The following is a 13483-nucleotide window of genomic DNA, read 5'->3' on the forward strand; positions in this document are numbered from 1 at the left end:
TCAATGAAATAGCTTGTGCCTGTAATAAAGTACTGAAGACTTGGATATTGACATAGTCATAGCCTTATTAGTTATATGTAAACGTACTTTAACCTTGGAACTCGTTTTAACCGTTAGTTTAATATTTATAATAATTCTTTGCCAATTACATCCGCCTTTATAACTCATTTTAAATTTCCTTTCCTTTCTTACTAGGCTATTCTAAATAAAAATATCTATTATTTTTTGTACCTTTCCTTAAATTAATTGTAAGGACTACACTTTTATACTAGAAGAAAAAGTGAGTATATTCTAAAAAAAAATTTGTATAGCATAACATAGGTAATCTTGTGGGAAGCAAAGAAAATCGATTTTACTTTATAACATGTGGTATTTTATCCCCTGTAACTGACCCATATGGAAGAATTAAACCCTTGAGAAAACTGAAACCTCCCTTTCACTTCTTGGACTTTATTAAAAAAATTATACTCTGTAAGTTACGATTGCGCACATGTTATTACCTCGAGCACAACCCTTATATAATATGCCTGGGACTGGCGGAAATCTTCAATCCTTGTTATATCCTTTACAGCAAGCCGCGGCTTGCGTCATTTTTTATATGATCTTGGTGGTTTAACTTTCTTGTCTTCTAGTTTTTTTCGTAGTTTTAGTAGCTAATTCTTTCTCTTTTCATAAATTTTTATTTCGTATATGATAAACTTTACTTAAAATAGTCTGTTTCACACCTTTATTCTTATAATTTTCCGTTAGTAATTTCTGCGAGTTTTATTATCTTCATAGAACCTTTACGACTTTTAAGTCGTATCAATTACAATAAAAATATACACATTTTAAAAATAATCTAAATAAATGAGATTTACCAGTTAAAATTAATTAAAACTCAAAGCGCATATGCCTTGGTAGCGTGTTATCTACCCTAGTTAACTGCGCACTGTAAGTGAATTATACATTATCCTCTACAATCGACTTGTTAAGAGCCATCCATCCCCGTAAGACAACGAGTATCGGCCAGCAACGTCAAAGGCACGAGGACCAGAAGTCCTTACTAATTTCACCTCCGTTGTTTGCCATTAATTTATCTCATCCACAAGCGCCACATCACCATCGAAGTTTTTTTAATTTATATTATAATCGACTATTCCTCTTAATCGTACATAATGCATTGTTTTATAATTCCGTCAGTATCATAGAGTATTTAGTTAACGCCCTCTTTGCTTAATATAACAAGACAACTAACAGTAAAGAATTATTTAATTCGGATTCCTATAAAATTTGTTTTTATAAGCTGTAAATTTATATTTCCCGAAGCGTAGGGCTTTGACTTGAATCAGAGAGCGTCCTATATACTAATCACTGTAAACGAAGAGAAGAATCGTTTTAATTAAATTGCTTCACGCTCGAACTCGAGCTTAAGCACTTTTTGTATTAAGGGGCTTCTAGGTCGGGAGTTCTTAGAGAGGAGGTGCACGACCCTTTTGCTCAACGCCTACCTAACTTATTAGTTAAACCTACCTGCACCTACCTACGTATATATCTATTTTTTATATAAGCTTTTTAAGCAAATTATGACGGAAATTGGCTCACACCCTTTCTAATAAAATCTTTTCACAAATTATATCTAATCTCGAATTCAAGATTTTAACTTTAAAAAAAGAGAATGATGCTAAAAAAAAAATGCACTGACAGTTGATCGGAGGAAAAAGAAAGGAAAGAATGAGTAAAGAAGCACAAGGCTGTTTCAAATCTGTTCGATTATTACAACTAGAAATAATTAACAGTTCTACTCTTAATTTTTTAAAAAATGCGCTAGAAGACTAATATCTTATTTAAAGCAGATGAAAAAATACACAAGCAAAGACTGAGTTTCCCCCATTGCTATTAAAGAAAAGGCATTATGGCCAAATTTTGATTTTATAAGGAAATTTTATAACTAAGTTAAAACTGAGTTCCATAGAATTATATAAAGGCTTTCTTCCCAGGTGACTATTAAAATATCTGAAAATTTTTATTGCTAATAAAAGCGAATATCATACTTGTGAGCTTCCTGAAGGTAAGTGTTTTACTGCAGTAAATACAGGTTTAAACTGAATTGGACGAAAGCGTTTTTTCTAAAAACCTATAAAATTAAGGAGTTAGCCCAATTGAAGTGGTGAGAATGAGAAAGGGACCACAACTTATAAAGTGCCTTTTGTTTTAGTTAAGCTACCTAAATCTAACAAAGAAATATATTATGATCTTATGCAGTTTCTAGAAGTGGAGTAACTGTTTAACCTTTTCATCTAAAGAACTTTATTAATCGATGCTTTTGTTGCCAGTCATATGACCACACTCAAAAAATTGTTATGGAAAACCACCTGAGCCCTACGGAATAGCTATTATAAACATATATAGGGCTTTGTGGCTTTGAATTTTTTTTTTTCTTTTTTCTCGTATTTATGATTTTCAAACTTTTAAAAGCATTAATCGTTAGCTTAAGTAAGCCAAACTAACTTTAACTATAAGAATCTAGTAGAAGTATCTTATCTCTCCGGTGGCAAGTTATATTATTTAGTATTAAAGTATTTTGTGGTTTTAAAAGAACTCCACATGGGCTCCGCCCTTCTGCTGAGGAGCTCATATCTGGGAGACCTGGTTGGCAGTGGTGTTGGCCGGGTGTCTCCAGGTGGCCTTGGATCCTGAGCCTAAGACTGCCTCTCCTAATGGTGGTTTTTAGCGGTTTTCCACTACACTGGGCCGAACTGCGGAAGTACAGATCCGTTAATTTCCGTTTTCTCAGTCCTTCGGGACGGTTATTTTAGCTCTCTGAAGATCGTACACTGGTGGGCACTCTTGCTCCAAGTCCGGCAGAAGACGGGGATTCAGATTACGCGGCTTAAGGTCTCAAGAAGACCGGCCGTAATATGCCAAAGCAAGAAAAAAAAAAAAGAATTCTAAATAGAACTGCTGAAAGTGAGTCTCTCTTTTCACACTTTTAAACTGGTGTTCTATGCAGGGAGGTGGAATGTTGTCAAAGCTTAGTTAAAAGACATTAGGGCTAAATATTATATTATGCATCAATATTACTAAGTTTTTTTTTCCTTTAATAGTTTATAAAAAATATGAACTTTTGATAATTATAAAAAAAATTTACACAAATATAAGTAACAAAAAATATTAATGAAACCAGAACTATTGATCTTAGAGGTTAAAACTTTTTAAGAACTAATATAGTATAGACAATAATATTACGTAATATAGTTTGTAGTATATTATAAAGAAAAATAATATAGAGTAAATGAAAGCTCTAAAGACTGTAATATTTAATTTGATAGCTCACACGCTATCCCTTACTATTTTTAAATTAGCGTTGTGTCCTTTAGCAAAACAAAGCACAAGCATAAACACAATTTCTGTTTTAACAAAAAAGGGAACCAAAATTTACTAGTTTAATTAAAATTTGGACAAACCCATTGGCTGAAAAATTCAGAAAACTGTGGCTCAGGTTTTTAAAATTGTCCGAAGACATACTAGAACTATAGGGCACGGAACCGCTATTCAACAAAGCGTTGCTTTAGTTTGCTACAGTTTAATAAAGTTTAACTCAGTTTTCTGTATAGGTTTTTTAATATCCTTAAACGGTCTAACAAGAAACATTTTGTGACAAAACACAGTACGCTAAATCTATTATTTATAATTCTAGTAACAATACAACATTTAATTACCGATGACCGAAACTACCGCACATGATAAAATAGGTAATAGTTTTATTTTATATATAGATACACTTAAAGACATTTATAAAAAAGACAATACTGTAAACGAAAGATAGCTAAAAAACACATGTAAGAGGTTTATGGGAAAAAGAAAACAAAGTCTCACTAAACATTTCACAGTAGAAAAATTAGTTTCAACCAATCAGTAACCAGTACTTCAGAAAACACAGTAATGAATTTCACTTATATGGAAATATATATCGAGTTTCTGCAAAGGTATAATAGTGGTTGCAATACAATTTTAAATTTTTATTTTGTTTACAACTTAGTTTTTCTTATTGCGGTCGGTTCTTGACTGCATATACAAGAACAAAAAAAAATTCCATATGCTCCTCGCCAAGAGATCCCGATTGTATACTAGTTATTTTCGCGGTTCTATTAGAGCTACCGGGGACGGTTTAGTTAGAAAGCTTTATTAGTCCGCTCAATGATTTAAATTACATTTTATTAGTTAATTTACTAATGTCAACCTTTAACAAACTAACATATGTGAGAAGTAACACTGGAAATAACAGTTAAAAAAAATATATAATAGAAAGAGGCTCTAAAATATGATAAGTAATAGTAAGGACAGCAAAAAAGGTTACTAAAATAAACAAAAACCAATAATTTGGCTTACAACAGAGTAAATAAATAATACTTCTATGAAAATAATAAATTAAAGGTTTTCACTAAAAAAACTAAAATAAAATTAATTGAAAAAAAAATTCTTACTATAATAGTGATCAACAGAATAATATTTTGTACAACAACATATATAGAAAAAGAGAGCTCAGGCTCAGGCTTCCACTTATAAATTAATTTAAAGAAAAATTTCATTATAAATTATTTTAGCGGTAAGCGGATCAATTTTCATTCTTGGTAAATAAAGGCCTGCATTTTTCTCTTAGCTTTTAACAAATTTATAAAAGATTAAAAGTAAAGATCGAGAGATCTATCTTGTTTAGAGCGTCTAAGAATTTTTTAGATTGATTTGGACAGACAACCGATAAAATGCTCATTATTAAAGATGAAAAAACTAAAAAGATTGAAGTACAAGTAATCAAGTTTATTTTATAACTTTCCACTTCTTTTTCTTTTTAAAGCAAAAATTACAAACGCGAACGAGCGAAGTAAATTTTAATTCTGGAAGTGGAATAAACTTTGAGCTACAATTCTTGCAAAATATTCCACCGCATCTGACAAAAATTAAATTAAAAATTTAATTAACTGAAATAATGTAATAAGAAGTATAAGAAGATTTAGATTTATGCAAAGTTTTTTTAATAGAAACCTTCGACAATGATGCCTACGAAAAAATAAATTAAATTTTTGGCCACAATTTAAGCAAAATTTACAGTCCTTATCTTCCAACCAAACTGTCCAGCATGTAGTACTAAAGATAATTAAATTTATAAAATTAACTTTTTTTTTTTCTATAGAAATAGTATTACGGGCTATAGGACGCGTTTGAAGTTATTTCTGTTGTGGCACTTTTATTTTTTACTAAAAGCATATATATATTAAGAGTTGAAATTTTCCCGCAAACTTTTTGTTCGTTAAAAAATAGAAAAACCATAATTGTTAAGTAAATAAAATTATATTCAGAAAATGTTTAATAGTTAAAACTTTAACTTTAAACTAATAAAACAGCAAACTTAAAAAGTTTCTTTAATTTAATATTAATTGAAATAAGCACCATTTATAATTTCCTTGTTCAATGTCGTTTCTTGGTAGATACCGTCTTCAAATACTTTAATAGTCTCAATTATTATTAACAAAAGTAACTAATATATATATATATTTACACTGATAATCGGAAAACTTATTGCGCAAGTGACGAGCAGTCATACACTCATTTATTTCTCGTAAATTCTGATTTTCTTCTAAAAGTTGTTCATTTTGCTTTATAAGATCGGACGCTCGTTTTAAAAATTCAAGTTTTCTCCTTTCCTCCTTTCTTTATATATATATATATATATATATATAAAATGTAAATATAAAGAAAAATAATGAGATCTTGTAAATCGCTTATGTAACTGCAATGACCATGCGTAGAATAAAAGTTCTTTGAAGACTACGAACAATCATTAAACTTTCAAATGAACATTAACTTTATATTTTTTTAAGTTTTTTACATGAACTTTTAAGAATTTTACATAAACCCATTTACCAAGGATCTCTTAGGAACGCTTCACTATTATTGCAATCATTTTTTCATTCACGTTTTTAATTCTTTAGTAAAGTAAACTTATTGTTTCCAATTTTATAAAGTTAAACAAAATCTAGTATTTTTGTACTCGTAAAAAAAAGGTAATAAATACGAAAAGAGAAAATAACGTTAATAACCATTTTTACTAAGAGCAGTGTTTTAACTATATTTAGACTACCTGTCGAGTTTAAACGAATAAAAACTTTTCTTTATAATAGCTAACCAATCACGAAGCCTTTAGTATAGTTAACACCTTTTATTAACCATAAAGTCTTTATATAAAAAGCGCACCCGGTTTCCTTTTTTTTATTTTAACTTTTATAACATTTCGCTTTCGTAAAAGTTCGCTTAGAGACGGACAATACCAAAAGCGCTGAACATACTCAAACACGTGAAGCAGTTTAATATAATTAATTAATTCATACTTAAAAATTCTTACATTTTTAAAATTCTTATTTTTTCTCTATACACTCGTATCTTTTCTTTGAAGACTTTAAACTCTTTAATATAATTTTCGTTAGATTGCTGTAGCTCAGTTAGTTGTTGTAGAAGAACCCGTTCGCTCTCATTATAGTTCTTTTTAATAAATGAAAAGAAGAAGGTTAATTACTTTTTGGTATAATTAATATTAGACTAGATTATACATTCTTACTATTTTTAGAAAGAATTTTTACCAACTAAAATTATGTAGTTCACTTTTCATTATTTTTAATAAATATTCTTTATAATTTAATTTAGTTTTCTTTGTATACAAACTATAAATTATGATTTATAAATAATGTAAAAAAGGTTTTTATTAGAAACTTGTCGGTAGAGTTTCAACTTTTTATCCATTTCCTTATCGAAGTTTTCATTTTTCTCGCAATAAGTGGCAAGTTGCTCAAGTTCAGCTAAAAGCCTTTTAAAAATAAAGTATTAATAACAACTTTTTTTTCCCTTTTTCATAATTTATTTATATTTTTACTGGTATTTATAAGCAACCAATCAGTAATCCAAGGACAAATTAACAGCCTTTAATTAGTTTTTTAGCCCAAAAACACAAAATAATATAAGTTGACTGGTTGATTATGGTGGATATTTATTTTTTAAAGTATCGGAACTTTTCTTATCAATGAATATATAACAACCAAGCATTCTCTTTTTTCTCGTTTTCCAATAATTCATTTAGTTTTTTATATCCACGCTTAGCATAGAAAAAATTGATAATAAATTTTAATAAAATAATGAAAAGAGATAATATAACTTCAGTTTCAATAAAGCGTTCGTTGTAAAAAAAAAGCATTTCATATTTTTCTTTTTCTATTTTTTCATAAGAAGCTTCTAAGTCTTTTTTTTCCTTTGTAATTGTAAAGGAAGGCTTTATAAACTTAAATGGCAATTTATTAAATATACATTGACGTAATTAAACTTTATATTAGAATTAAATACTTTTATTATAAGAAAAAAATATAAAAACAAAATTTTTATATATACACATTTTTAACATGAAAATAGTTTTATAGATAATAACTTTATATATAGTAATCGATTATTATTTACCAATATAATAGAAAAGTTAGTATGTTTATTTAATAAAAAGACTTTAAATTTTTTATTAATATTTATACTTAAAATTTTTTTAAGATTAAAATACAAAAAAAAATAGGCAAGTACATACAAATTATATATTTTTCAATTTATTATGTCATGAATGTTATAAATTATTTTTATTTTAAATAATTTAGATAACTACGCTGAGATTATTCTTAAAAGATCCACGATAAACTTTTTAATAAATACATTTTCTCTAATTATATCAATTTTTTAAAGCTGACAAATAATTATATTCACAAAATACTAAAGATTTCTTCAAAATTAAGTAAAACTTCTTACAAGTAAAATAAACTTAATAATAATGAGATATGAAGGCTAAAGGATTATTTGTGAAGAGCTAAGTTCCTTTTAATAAAAGTAGTAGAACTTTTTTATTTAAATTAACTTTATAATTATATTTTTGTTATAAATTTTTTTTATAGAAATTCTATATAATTGGTTTATATATATTAAAGTTCTATATATCAAAATAGAAATTAGAAAAAAACTTGTAACTAATATTTTCAAAGAAGGTGGACTGAGAATTTATATATATATAATAAAGTTTTCCTTTTACTGAGGTACATTAACAATACTATTTCAAGGGTTTTATATCGATAAGTTCTGGTTAAAAAATAATACTGACTGAATCAGAATCTTATTAGTAAATATCAATAATGAATTACTTAAGCAGGACCAAATAATTTACAATCAACCTACTATAATTAATAAATTTTCTTTTTAAAAAATTCAAAGCATTTATTTTAACTGCTCTAAAAGCGAAGCACTTTTTTTATTATTAATTAAAATTAATTAAATTAAATTCTAATTAACTAAAAAAACCAGTAAATTTATTATCTTTTTAAACAAATATATATAAATTATCTATATTCTTTATCACATTAATAAACAACATTAAAGAAAAAAATTTTAAGGAATTTATACTTTTTTAATTAAAGCGAGTAAATTTTGCAAACCTCCTTCTACAGTTTCCTCTTTAATGCCGCCATAAATATCTAATATCCAATGATTACACCATAAATATAATAATAACAGTAGTAGTTATAAAATTCATTAACTAGTAGAGAAACTTTCTGTATGCCTAAATTTTATAATAACATTTTATATACTTAATAAGTTACCTTGTCTTTTTTTTCTAAAAATGAGGGCTTAATATTTACTATTTACTAATTAAAAATTTAAAAAAACGCTTAATTTTTTAAAAAAATTATTATTCAGTTAGTGTAGGATACCCTCTATTGATATTTCATTATTAAAGTTACTAAAGGATCACGAAGGTATCTGTATAAAACTTGTGAACCTAAACTAAAGACTTTGTATACATAGAACTGTATCGGAGATTATATAGGTTATTTTGAAAAATAACTTTCTATAAAGTAATTTCCTATACCGTCACTGTTAACCTTAACATCACCGTCGCAATCTCCGCGTTTGCTTATTTTACATTCGTAAACTTCTTTATTCTCTCCACCTTTAGAATACCAAAACTAAAGGGTTATATCAGCTGTAACATAGCAGGAAAAAAAAATCTATATATCGTTAATACGCAGAAAAACTTATACTTTAAAACTTGAAGCAAACTCTTCAAAAGAAATAACACCGTCGTGATCAGTATCTAGAGAACGATAGAGATTTTCGATATCGCAATCTGTTAACTTTAAGTTCAACAAAGTTGTACATTTCAATAATGACATCTTATCAATAGCCCTGAAAGTTTAGAATATTTTTATATATAAAATAAATAATAATTGTCATAGACATACCCACATCCATTAACATCGCATACTTGAAACAGTTTTCGTATATTTTCTTCGCTAGTTTCTGCCTCAGAATTGCTTTCCATTTGCTTTACTACAGCAGATTTTTTTAAAGTAGACGAGAACTTCAAAAAATATAATTATTAAAAAAAACAACTTTTTTATACAGCAGAAATACTGTTTGCTTTTAATAAGAAAATTTGGGCCTTTTAAATTTTAGAAAGAATAACATATATATATAATTCATTCTGTTTTATATTAAAGCTAAAAAAAAATATGGTTATTATTATAAGTATTTAACTCGTAATTTTTTTTTCCAAGGGTAAAGAAAGGTTACAAAGTGCTTAAAGTATTATACTTATTTAAACCTCTTAATTAAAGTTAGATTATATATAAAAAAGAGATTTTACCTATTAATATAAGATCGTAAAGGTCAGCATTAAACTTTTTTTCTAAGACAACTTATTTTTTTTAAGTATGTTGTAAGTGCAATGAAGCTAAAGTATAAAATGTACTAAAAGAATTTAGAAGCTTTAAATTATAGGGCTAAGGTTCAGCTTTGCTTTTATTGAAAGGTTTTATGTTAGTTCCTTGTAACTTTAACAGTCTATAGTATCTGTTCTACTTCTCGTAATTTTTAATATGTCTTCCGTTGAACCTCATTTGTCTGACATTAATGCAAGAATGTGCGCTAAAGTAAACAAAAAAGTATATACTAACTATCCTGAAAAACTAATAATAAAGTAGTATAATTGTAACCACTAAAAATGCAAACATTTTGAAGTTAGCCTTGTAACTTGCTTGTTGTGAAGCTTTGGGCCTTAAAACTTGATATCATAATTTAAGTTTTTGCTTTACTCACGGCGCTTATAACTAGGCCGTTTGAAGCTTTTTTATTTATATATTTAAACTAAAAAAGTCTTTTGATGATATAGCAGAAAACTCGACCCAGCTACATTTGCACCTTTTGCATAACTGGTCAAGCTTTGCGATGAGTATTTTCTGTGTTTTGAGCTTATCTATTAAATGATTGATTGTTAGTCTGTTTGGTGGGATGATGTATTACGAAAAGTTATAGGCATACAATTCACAAGAGTAACTAGAGTGCATTTACCTTCTGCTGGATCGTGATTATAATAGGTTGGGCCTGTATATCCCTATGTCTTGTAATTCTTTTTTTCTATAAAGAAATCTTAGCTTCAATGCCTAGTGCCTCCCAATTATAAAAGCTGGTTAATATGAGCTTTACACATTTAACTATATCTAAAGTGCACCCATAATAAGATAAGTGTAGCTTCAAATAATTAATTTCTTATAAACTTCTCTAAAACTTTTTTTGTGTTTAAGTTTTAGCAGTTATATATGAAACTCTAGCATTGTTCGAAATAGTGATAATCAATAATATTTAAAACTCTGCCTCGTCACTTAATTAAAAAGACTACCACTACCCGCAGAGGCTCAAAGCCAGTCATTCTTAACTCTTGCACTGCGTGCTTTAGGCGTAATTTAGTAATGGCAGTTTTTCCAGTCTAAAAATGTTAATATTAAAAAAAAATCTGAATTCGTATTATGGTTTAATTGTTAACTTTTAGTTATAATTCGAGAACCAAGTTTTTGTATAAAAAAACAGGTCAACTTGTTTTATAACTTTTTTATAAATAAAATATGCTAAAAATGAAGCATTTGTAAAGGTTTGTTAACACAAACTTTAAGTCAAAATAGATTTGGTTTGTATATAAAGTTGCTTACATTTTATATTTTTCTAATTTTATTTTGTATAATCTATCCACTTGTTACTAAATCTAATCAATATTTATTTACTCATACAATTCTATTTTAAAACTTAAAAGGAGACACTTGGCAAGTTAATTTACAACTTTCCCACCAGATGACGTACAAGTCAACCCCAAAGTGAACTCAGTGTGAGTTTTTCAGAAAAAAAAATTTATTATTTATAATCAAATTTTATAAAGAATAGTTCGGGGAACGATTTGGTTGAAGTCAATGCGAGCATGTTTAATAGTCTCACATACCACTAAGCTGTAATTAAATTATAATCGTTATTTCTCTTTCCACTTCTGGCATTCTCGGCAGTGTTTTTTACATTCAGCTTTTATATTTTTTAGCGTTTTGATAAAATTTTAGTATAAAAAAAAATTTAAAAAAGAGAAGAAAGAAAAAATAACTTATTTAAAACTCATTCGCTGAACCGTAGACGAATTTCGTTACTTTTTTTTATGTTCTGGTCAAACTTAAAAATAGGAGTATGCAATTAATTGATATTAACGACTTAACTAAAATTTTAAAAAAAAAAATTTAAAAAAGGTTGAGGTGGATCGACTCATTAGTACTTTTTTTTTTTCAAATAAAGAAGTTACTGAGCCTCAGACCTCAACAACTCGTAAACTTTAACTAAATTAAACTTTATAAAGGAGTGTAATTCACATATTTTCAATAGTTTAGGTCATAAGTTAAAGAAAAAAAAAAAAGTAAACTTTACTCTTACTCTTTTTATTTTTTTCTATTAATTATATCAGAAATTTCCGGATTTTTAGAGTCATAAAGACTATCATTACTTTTAGAAGTCGTTTTTGTAGTATTACACTTTAAATAAGATAAATTAAAGAGAATAGCTACTTTGCAACCTTATAAGCGTTGAAGTGTAGGTTATAAAAATTTTACTTAAAAGAAAATTGAATGCACCTTTACTTTTTTGAAGATATGTTGTTAGCTTATTAAAGTTTGCAATGATGTAAAATTTGACGTTTCCTATTTCTTTTTATAGTTGAAATAAGGAAGGGCAAATTACAGTCCTTGTCTTTGTGGTATTAAAAGAAAGATTGGAGCATAATTTTCCTCACTAAATCCTTCATAACTACTTTGTTTTATAAAAATTTACGTATAATCATAAAGAATTATTGTATGTAAATAAAAATTATAAAAGTGTCTTTTTCTTCTCCTTTTAGTGCTATACTTATATATTCCCTATACTACCTTATATATAATTAAATTATTAATATTGAATCCACGTCTCCTTTAAAAAGATTAATGTATTTAAACAATATAGGATGGAAGCGGTTTCTTAAGATTTTAAAAAATACCACTAGTTTTTTGTAAAACTTAGCGGTGGTGCTCATTTTGTGTTAAATAATGTTTTAATTAAAAGCTTTTGTAATTTTACATCAAAGTTTTTAATATTGTTTGTTATTGAATTAGAGATCTTGATGAGAATAAAATCACTAAGATGGAAGATTATTCTTTTTTCTAATTTAGCTGCTAATTGTAAGATTTGAAATGTTTACTTATATGTAAAATGAGCAGAGAGAATTTAAATTACCTTATTACCATTTTCTTCACAGGAGAATAGTGTATCGTAAATTTTATGTTCTACGCCTTTACTATCATTTATATTTATTTATTATAGGGTTGGACAAAAACAAAATCACTTTATTAGTAACGAAGCCCTTAAGGGTCTATTTAGTTTAACTTTGTATTATTTTTTTCTGTGAGATTGGTTTAAAAATTCTATTATAGACTGCACAGTACCATCCAAAAATTCTCGAAAAGTTTTTATTTATTTGTTCAGAATTCATTAACTTTTTAAGAAAATGATTTGTGAATATATTATGTAACTATAGAGACCTTTTGTTAATAACAAGGTTACTTTAATTGAAGTGGGCACCTTTTCTGACATGGGGGCCTTGCAACAGCTTTAAGTTTGCTACAATAAAAGAGTCGATTATATTAATAAAACTGTTTGTTTTTTATTTTTTTATTGGAAATTCTATTTTGCGCAAAAAATAGAGTTTTAAGTAGAAATCGCTTACTTTTATAAATAGTGGAATGTTCAAGGGCTTATGTAAATAAACCACTCTGTAAGGTTACTGACGTTAAGAAATTATTTTGTGCATACAAAAAAATTAATTAATTTTATAAAAACTTCTTTAAAGTAAATTATTAAAAATTCAATAAAATTTCGTCAATTATACTTTTCAAACTATTAGATCTTATTTATAAAAAATGAATTCACTTATAAATATGTTTAACTAAAAAATTAATATTTTACATTAAAAAGATTTAAAAATTTATATTATTTTTAATAATAATAGAACATTCGACGGCAACGACATCATAACTGATAATGACTGTTTTACTAAGTTGAAAGCTTTAAAAAAATTGTTTTTTTAAGT

At 27.0% G+C, this 13483-nt stretch overlaps 1 protein-coding gene and 2 long non-coding RNA genes across 3 annotated transcripts; 1 reads left to right on the plus strand and 2 right to left on the minus strand.

The window, feature by feature from the left end:
* Window positions 1-5039: 5039 nt before the first annotated feature.
* On the minus strand, window positions 5040-5664 carry LOC135120746 (uncharacterized). Its single transcript, XR_010278716.1, has 4 exons — window positions 5540-5664; window positions 5431-5484; window positions 5186-5237; window positions 5040-5127 (listed from the first exon to the last, which is right to left on the minus strand). It is a non-coding gene; the product is annotated as an uncharacterized LOC135120746 (long non-coding RNA).
* A 1387-nt stretch (window positions 5665-7051) lies between these two features.
* On the minus strand, window positions 7052-9766 carry LOC135120767 (uncharacterized). Its single transcript, XM_064045104.1, has 7 exons — window positions 9704-9766; window positions 9300-9387; window positions 9215-9243; window positions 9099-9151; window positions 8927-9023; window positions 8461-8531; window positions 7052-7279 (listed from the first exon to the last, which is right to left on the minus strand). Exons 2-7 carry the CDS (start codon window positions 9377-9379, stop codon window positions 7052-7054), a joined length of 558 nt encoding a protein of 185 aa, XP_063901174.1. The 5' UTR covers window positions 9380-9387; window positions 9704-9766.
* Window positions 9767-10965: 1199 nt separating this feature from the next.
* Window positions 10966-12606, plus strand: LOC135120782 (uncharacterized). Its single transcript, XR_010278729.1, has 4 exons — window positions 10966-11020; window positions 11144-11215; window positions 11272-11335; window positions 12510-12606. It is a non-coding gene; the product is annotated as an uncharacterized LOC135120782 (long non-coding RNA).
* The last annotated feature ends 877 nt before the right edge of the window (window positions 12607-13483 follow it).

The sequence above is a fragment of the Zophobas morio genome, unplaced genomic scaffold (assembly GCF_036711695.1).
Source record: "Zophobas morio isolate AGI-343-1 ecotype UQ-CSIRO unplaced genomic scaffold, CSIRO_AGI_Zmor_V1 ptg000419l, whole genome shotgun sequence".
Taxonomy (NCBI): Eukaryota; Metazoa; Arthropoda; class Insecta; order Coleoptera; family Tenebrionidae; genus Zophobas; species Zophobas morio.

What these genes read in the sequence shown, in the direction of transcription:
- LOC135120767 (XM_064045104.1), bottom strand. Translation starts at nt 9,379, where the DNA reads ATGGAAAGCAATTCTGAGGCAGAAACTAGCGAAGAAAATATACGAAAA. An exon ending in TAAGATGTCATTATTGAAAT is followed by an intron (nt 9,152 to 9,214) that starts GTACAACTTTGT and finishes ATCGTTCTCTAG; the next exon opens with ATACTGATCACGACGGTGTT. An exon ending in TACTCGCTTTAATTAAAAAA is followed by an intron (nt 7,280 to 8,460) that starts GTATAAATTCCT and finishes ACAATTACAAAG; the next exon opens with GAAAAAAAAGACTTAGAAGC.